The sequence below is a fragment of the Lates calcarifer genome, linkage group LG13 (genome assembly GCF_001640805.2).
Source record: "Lates calcarifer isolate ASB-BC8 linkage group LG13, TLL_Latcal_v3, whole genome shotgun sequence".
Classification (NCBI taxonomy): Eukaryota; Metazoa; Chordata; class Actinopteri; family Centropomidae; genus Lates; species Lates calcarifer.
Window position 1 is genome coordinate 16,753,659 of NC_066845.1, and position 7,989 is coordinate 16,761,647.

At 41.2% G+C, this 7,989-nt stretch overlaps 1 protein-coding gene across 1 annotated transcript; it reads left to right on the forward strand.

Moving 5' to 3' along the window:
- Positions 1-1,750: 1,750 nt before the first annotated feature.
- On the forward strand, positions 1,751-5,856 carry fzd10 (frizzled class receptor 10). The gene has a single exon (XM_018669693.2). The coding sequence runs from the start codon at positions 2,572-2,574 to the stop codon at positions 4,381-4,383; it is 1,812 nt and encodes a 603-aa protein (XP_018525209.1). The 5' UTR covers positions 1,751-2,571; the 3' UTR covers positions 4,384-5,856.
- The last annotated feature ends 2,133 nt before the right edge of the window (positions 5,857-7,989 follow it).

The following is a 7,989-nucleotide window of genomic DNA, read 5'->3' on the forward strand; positions in this document are numbered from 1 at the left end:
TAAACTCTTCATAGAGGACATAGTCGTCCATGATTTAAACTCCTCATTAAACTTTTAAGGGTTCAGTAAATATGTAAACAAGAGTACAACTAAATAAATGGACATCCAAGTTAAATGGTGAAAATGCTGAAACTGTTCAGAGAGAATGATGGGAATTCAGGTGTCACTGTGAGAAAGCCTGAGCAGTATCTGATCATTGTTGCCAGATTGCTCCTGACAATAGAATAATGTCAACACTCATTGAATCCTTCACTGAAAAAGACAGGAAATGGCTGCAAGGTGTTGTTGAATTTGGCATTAGGAATACTGGCCTATACTAATACTGTATTTCCATTACATACTAAAAATACTGAGAAGTTTCATCTAGTCTACAGTCTGACAAATTGACTTGCATATCTGTTTCAGCAGAATGTAGCCATTGTTTTCAATGTTTTGTATCCATTGTTGTTAAGTGTGTGAATATTATTGTGTGTGGTTTGTAAACTTGCCTACTGAAGAATGAATTAACTTTATTCAACTGAACTGAATTAAGTTATAAGATGTGGCAAATCTAATTGCATATTTTACTCACAGTAGGTCTATCCATCTTGTTATCATGCATAAAATATAGCAATAAATATATCATTACTTAAATGGGAACTCCACCCTAAAACATAATTCCGGCATATTATCTTATTCATATGATAGCATATAGCATTAGAGTAAAGGATCAGGTCTATCATATTCATATTTCAGTTTTCTATATCAGAATCTATACCAAAATGTGGCTGATTCCAGTCTACAGGAAGCTGTTGATGACAGTGATGGAAAGTACTGTATTTCAGTACAATTTTGGGCTATTTAAACATACGTATTTTAAGCGTATGTCACTCTGTACTGTCATTCCACTACATACAGATGTTGGGGAAATATATCACCAAATAAAATATGCTGCATTTTTATAGATTAAACCATAAAAACAGCATATGGAACATTCCAAATGAACTCAAGCTGCAACATTAAAATTCTGTTCAGACATTAATACATTAAGAATAAGAATCCCAGTAATAAGATGTATAATAGTATGATTCTGTTAATTCTGTGGGGGCATTCTGCATAATGAACATTTATTTGTGATACTTATTTCACTAATACTTCCACATTCATTTAAAATAAATGCATTTTTTCACTTGTAACCCAATGTTTTTACATTGTGGTATAATTATTATTTTTACTTATGTGGAGGATTAAAGTATTTGCTTCACTACTGGTCAATGAGCTGCTGAATGTCTCTAAAGAACTGCTGTTTTTAGACATATGCATATTCAGTCATGTCTTACAGCACAATGGGGACAAGATAAAATTAGCTGTCATATGGATTCCCTTATTATTTAAGGCATATCCCTTGGTTAAGCCTATATTATTTATGACCATCCATATAAAACCTTTAATGCAAAAATCAAAGGTTGAATCGGTCAAATCATGACAACTACAACCTACAAAAACTTTTAAATGTGTTGTACTTGTCATTGTTTTATTGGTTATTTTGAGGAGATGCATACTATAACTTATTGTACAAGAGAAAGCAATAAAAGATGGGGAGAAGGATAAAAACTTGTTCAGTATTTGTCACATTTATTGACTAAAGGCACCTAAATATCAGTTGGGACTAAATATGTGTTGTCAGTGCGCTTCTGGACCGGTGAGCCTCTGTGACCCATGTTGCGCAACATTTTGAGATTCTCATAAAATGTGTCTCCGTCCTGTTGTAGTCGAAGTTTGTGGCTGAGCACAAACAAACAGAGAGAGGGAAGTTTGCTGTGAGCCTTTGAAACTGCTGTAATGAACAAGCTGTTCCGCACGATTTGAAAATAATCCGCGTGTCAGTGTCATCTTTCTTATGCAAAGTAGCTGTCTTTGAAGGCGGATCTTTTGGCAGGTTAGACCGGGACGGAGGCTCCGACCAGCTCAGACGAGCGCTGCCACCAAACGCATCAACTGCGTGTTTACGGGAAGAACATAATCCTGCGTTTCTGGGACGCATTTCGCAATTATCACCGGGGATATTTATTTGACTTATTTCACAGACTGATTAATTGTTTCGGGTGCCTTGCGAGGAGCCATCCCCGCCACATAAAGGACCGGAGGAAATTTATTTTTGTTGTTTTTCCGAAGTTATCGCACAGGGACTGAAATCGCGCTGCTGCACGGGCAGATAGTCCGGAAAAGTGACAGGAAACGAGAGGACGGTGCAGTTCGTCTTTTGGAAGCAAGTAAGAAACAAATCGGAACACACAGCATTTCTCTTTTACTCAGAACGGACTGGTAATGCACGGTGCAGGAGACTGAACAAGTAGCTCCAGCACTTCAGCCACAAACTGAGCGCTTGAAAGCATGGACCTGAACGCACGCTACTTCCAGCGAGGAAGCATTTTCGGACCATCGCGGGAAATATGTTTTTATTAAACTCCCCCAACGTAAAATGAGAAAACAATGGTCTCGCTACAGTTAGTTGTGTAAGTTTTTTTTCCACATTGATCCTTCACTCACACGCCAGCCTGCTTTCATCGCAGACTTTAATGAAAGAAACTTATGTGTTGTGGTAGTGGTGAACATTTGGCTGATTTTTCTTCATCATATCAAAAAGGGAGAATGTGTTCATCTGCTAAACTTAGCCTCATCTACATGCTGCTGGTCCTGTGCAGCAGTGGGGGTTCAGCTATTAGCTCAATAGACCCGGACTGGTCCGGAGAAGGGAGATGTCAACACATCAACATTCCCCAGTGTAAAGACATTGGCTACAACATGACTCGAATGCCAAATCTCATGGGCCACGATGACCAAAAAGAGGCAGCAATAAAGCTGCAGGAGTTTGCAACACTGATACAGTTTGGATGCCACAGCCATCTCAAATTTTTCCTGTGTTCACTGTATGCTCCCATGTGCACAGAGCAGGTGTCTAACCCCATCCCAGCATGCAGAGTTATGTGTGAGCAGGTCAAGTTAAAATGCTCACCAATCTTGGAGCAGTTTAACTTCCCCTGGCCTGACTCTCTGGACTGCTCCCGGCTGCCGACCAAAAACGACCCAAACAACCTCTGCATGGAGGCACCCAACAACGGCTCAGACGAGCCTCCCAAAGTCTCCCACACCCAGCCCCCAGATTTCAGGCCACAGCGGCCTCTGAGCGGGCAGGACCTGCACCTTAAGGACAGTGGCAGCAAGGAGACGTGCAGCAACCCTGGCAAGTTCCACTTTGTGGAGAAGAGCGAGTCCTGTGCCCCCAAATGCTACCCTAAAGTGGATGTATACTGGAGTCAGGGAGACAAGCAGTTCTCTCTGGTGTGGATGGCCATCTGGTCCATCCTCTGCTTTGTCTCCAGTGCCTTCACTGTGCTCACCTTCCTCATAGACCCTCAGCGATTTAAATACCCAGAGAGGCCGATCATCTTCCTCTCCATGTCCTACTGTGTTTACTCTGTGGGCTACCTCATCAGACTTTTTGTGGGAGCTGACAGAATAGCCTGTGACAGGGACAATGGGGTCCAGTATATTATCCAGGAGGGTCTGGAGAGCACTGGCTGCACTATTGTGTTCCTCATCCTGTATTATTTTGGCATGGCCAGCTCCCTCTGGTGGGTTATCTTGACCCTCACATGGTTCCTGGCTGCAGGGAAGAAGTGGGGTCATGAGGCCATCGAGGCCAACAGCAGCTACTTTCACCTGGCAGCGTGGGCCATCCCGGCCATAAAGACCATCATGATCCTGGTGATGAGGAAGGTGGCAGGGGACGAGCTGACGGGCGTCTGCTACGTGGGCAGCATGGACGTTAAAGCTCTCACTGGCTTTGTGCTCATTCCTCTCTCCTGCTACCTTATTATTGGCACTTCTTTCCTGTTGTCTGGCTTTGTGGCCCTCTTCCACATCCGCAAGATCATGAAAACAGAGGGCGAGAACACAGACAAGCTTGAGAAGCTGATGGTTCGCATCGGGGTCTTCTCTGTGCTGTACACCGTCCCAGCCACCTGCGTCATCGCCTGCTATTTCTACGAGAGGCTCAACATGGACTACTGGCGCATCCTGGCAGGGGAGCAGAGGTGCGTGGACAGCAGTGGGCCGGAGTCAGACGAGTGTGTCATGAAGACTTCCATTCCCGCTGTTGAGATCTTCATGGTGAAGATCTTCATGCTGTTAGTGGTGGGCATCACTAGTGGCATGTGGATCTGGACCTCAAAGACACTGCAGTCATGGCAGAATGTGTTCAGTAGGAAGCTTAAGAAGAGGACGAGGAGAAAGGCCGCCAGTGTGTTCACCAGCAGCAGGCCTTACATCAAACCTCACCCATCTCTCAAAGGGCACAGTACTAAGTATGAGCCTACACGGCCCCCTCCAACATGTGTATGAGCTGGCTCTCTTTGTGTAAACCCAAAAATACTTGTAAAGCTCTTACCTAAATGAGACTTTGTAATCAGAGTGCCATCAAAAGAATCAAGGTTCGTGTTTTATTTATGCAAACTGCATTGAAGATAATGCAATGTCGGGTGTTTTTTTTTTTTTTTTTTTGTATCTTGAGCCATCTCATGCAACAAGAGCTGCCTTTGTTTGAGAAAAAATCTGCTACTCCTGGATTCACTTATCCTATTGAGGAACTTGGTAGAGAGAAAAAAAATCATATTGTTCCCAAGACAAAAAGAGTGGAATAAACCATTTGGATGTGCCATGGGGTTACTTGAATAATGTGCAATAGATGTTTTCCTTACAGGCAAAAAAAAGCCACTTGTACTGTTAGTGACAGATTACATACAATGAAAGGACCCCGCAGACAATGGAGGCAAATGGTCAAGAGAGATGAGTGTTGTGTTTGGAGGCTTTTTAAATAGAAATCATGGCTGTGTTATATATGTTTGAACTGGAGTGAGAGCAGCTGCTGAAAAGCGCTCGAGACCTTACGAACTGCCCATTGTGAGGCAAATTCACGCCATAAATTAATCAAGCACTCGTTATTGAAAAGTTATTTGTACACACAGTTGAGTTTTCCATTCTTTTTTCTTTGCTGTTTTATAGTTCAAGAGAACGTTTGTATATATTTCTAAAAAAACAAAAAAAGCTGAGATTTTATAGAAAAATTAATAAAACGTTCTAGTTTTAAATGTTTGTAAAGCTGTAATGTGTATTGTGTACTGCAGCTGTGTTGTTATTCTCTCTGTTGGAGTGAATCCCCCCCCCTCATATACCGGCATAAAGCTTGTCCTTTTTTTTGTTACAACCTTCGCCATTATATGCTGACAGTGTGCAGCAGTCATTTTGATACAATATAAAAATTGACATCATAAAGCTTAATCTGTGGATGTGATGGTATATTAGAGCTGGATTTTAACACTGTATTTGCCATGCAGAATATCTCAGAATGATTGACAGAGAGAACATTGTTTACATGAAAAATAATCCAGAAAGAGACACTGGATGAACATAAATGTTGTATTTATCTCCTGCTATGGAAAAAATTGCACTTAAACATCTTACAAAAGATGAATGTCTTACCTTGCTGTGCAGAAATTAGGACATGTTGGTACTCCTATTAACAGGAAGCATAAATAGCGGTGTCTCTATTCTTGTTTTTAAATGTTCATAAAAAAAGAATGGGACATTCATGTCTGTCTCTCTGTGGCTGCATCAAAGGCGACTAACAGCAAAGTATGACATAAAAGGATTGTCTATGGTCTTCCATTTGCTTTTTGTATACAGCACTATAAGGCAACTCAGTCATTCTTGCGTGTTTCAACATTTATTCACTGATTTTAATATAAAATTACACATGGTATTTAATTTTAATGTCATTGCTTCACCAAAACAAAAATATAAAATCAATAATCAGCAGTTGATTTTTGGGTTTGGTGTAGTTGCTTTGATTTTTGAGATTAGAATCCATAATGTTTTACTCTAAAATTCAGTTTGAAATGCACATTTCACCCAATACATATATTAACATGAAAAGTTAAAGTGGTGATGTAATTAATAGGGGAAATTAGGTGACTGAATGTCATATATTTTGGCTGTGGTTAACATCAGCGTTTTGATAACTTGTTAATGTATTTTTATATTCCTAACTGTCTTTATGTTGGGTGCTTATATAAGCCTTTGTATAGTTCTTCACCTCAGCTGAAGTGAATATACAACTTTATTTTAGTCCTCTCCCCCGTCTCTCTGTGTCTCTAGCTGTGTTGCATGTGTCGGCGCGTATCAATGAAGGGGTTATACAATAATCCAGCTCTCATTCAGGACAGGATTAGACTGTTTGAAGGGTTTGACTTTGAGAAGAGGATCGCTGCGAACCAAAATACAGAATATCTGTCATCGCTTCTCTTCTTATCAGCAGGGCATGGTGACATTTCTAAAGACACATCTGGCCTGGATTTGAAGTAGTTACATATTGACTGAAGCGGTTTTCTAAAGCATGAGCAAACTGAATACATTGTGTGGTATCCTGAGATGTTTGGTGTTAAACGATCCTTACCCTGTCAACAATTTTAAGGTGCACGCTCTGAGAGCCACAAGTCTAGTCTTGAATCTAAGAAACGGCAACTGACTTTTGTCCTAGCAGTGCTGTCAGAGAAACAGGAAAACATGGATACTTAAAGCCACTGACTACATGGACGAGTATGTGAACTGTTGAAGAGACATAAAGAATATTGAAAGATTGTAATAAGTTAATGCAAACATACCTAGTAAGTATGGGGTTATTTTTTTGGATATGTGAGAAAAGATGCACTTTTGCAGTACAAGACCTTTTCCGCTTTTATCTGCCTCACTTCCAAATATTTGAGCTTAAAACCAATGGTAGAAGGTCCTCTCTGGTCTAATAAAGTTTCAGAAGTGTAGTAATGCTTTACGCCCGAGGGTATTCAAGTTCCAGCGTCAACCCAACCCGTTTTAACAGTCAAAAGCACATGACTCACAACCTCTATGTGGCTGAATCAAAGTCAGCCAGTGTCTATTGATACTCTGAGTTGCGAAAAAGGTGTGAGTGCTTCTGAGAGCTTCAACAGAGGCCACCTGGATAACAGCCCCTAAGGTGTCTGGGAAGGCTGTAAATATAAATGACAGTTACCACCCCCCTCCAGGGCTTCTTCAGCCAAGCAGACTTCACTTCTCTTCTTCTCCCCTCTTCAAAGGGAAAAATCCTGCTCAGAGCAAGGGCAAAGTATTGCTGGCAAGAAAGGTTTTTTTTTTTTTTTTGGAAATCACACTCAACTGTATGTAGGCTATTGCTGGATTTAGGCTTTTAAAAGTATAGATCTTATTTCATCAGACCACAGGTTATCAAACTGGGAGTGTCTCTCGGCAGAGTGAAACATCTTCCGTCTGGTGTTGCTGATCATTACATGTTCCTCGCAGTGACGCATTTTATTTGACCAAGCGGGGAATCCCACCACAACCATGTGAATAAGGCTGATGAATCTCAGACCCACATAGTCTCTTAATTCCACAAGGACAGATTCCATCACCCGCACACTCATCCACTTCCTGCCTCCCATTCCCTCTGCTGTGCCATGCAGGAGATAGCAATGTCTGCATTGGCTTATGATGTGTTGACAAAAAGAGGCCTCTGCTTGTGATCAGTGTTGTTGAAACGGCATCAAACCTTTGATAATTACTTGATTTAATTTAATCTGACTGGTTCGCCAGCGAGCCAGGATTTTTAGCTTTTCACACTCTGTAATTGAGCTGATGTTAAGTGTCTTTGTGGAACCAAGCAGTATTACAAACATAAAGTTGAAATGACAGAACAATTAAGCCTATTCTGCAGATTCGGGTTCAGAGGGAAAGTGGCAAGAAAACATCATCGCCAGTCGAAACCTTAAAGCTGTTCCTCCATATCAGTAAATGACTATGCCTTCCCCTCTATGCCATGTTGTTGTATTCAAAGCCATGGAGGAACCTGTGTACCTTTACTTTGTCTGTTGCTTTTGCAAGCAGTCATAAAGTTCTCTGACACGGTGACATAAATCA

What these genes read in the sequence shown, in the direction of transcription:
- fzd10 (XM_018669693.2), top strand. Translation starts at nt 2,572, where the DNA reads ATGTGTTGTGGTAGTGGTGAACATTTGGCTGATTTTTCTTCATCATAT.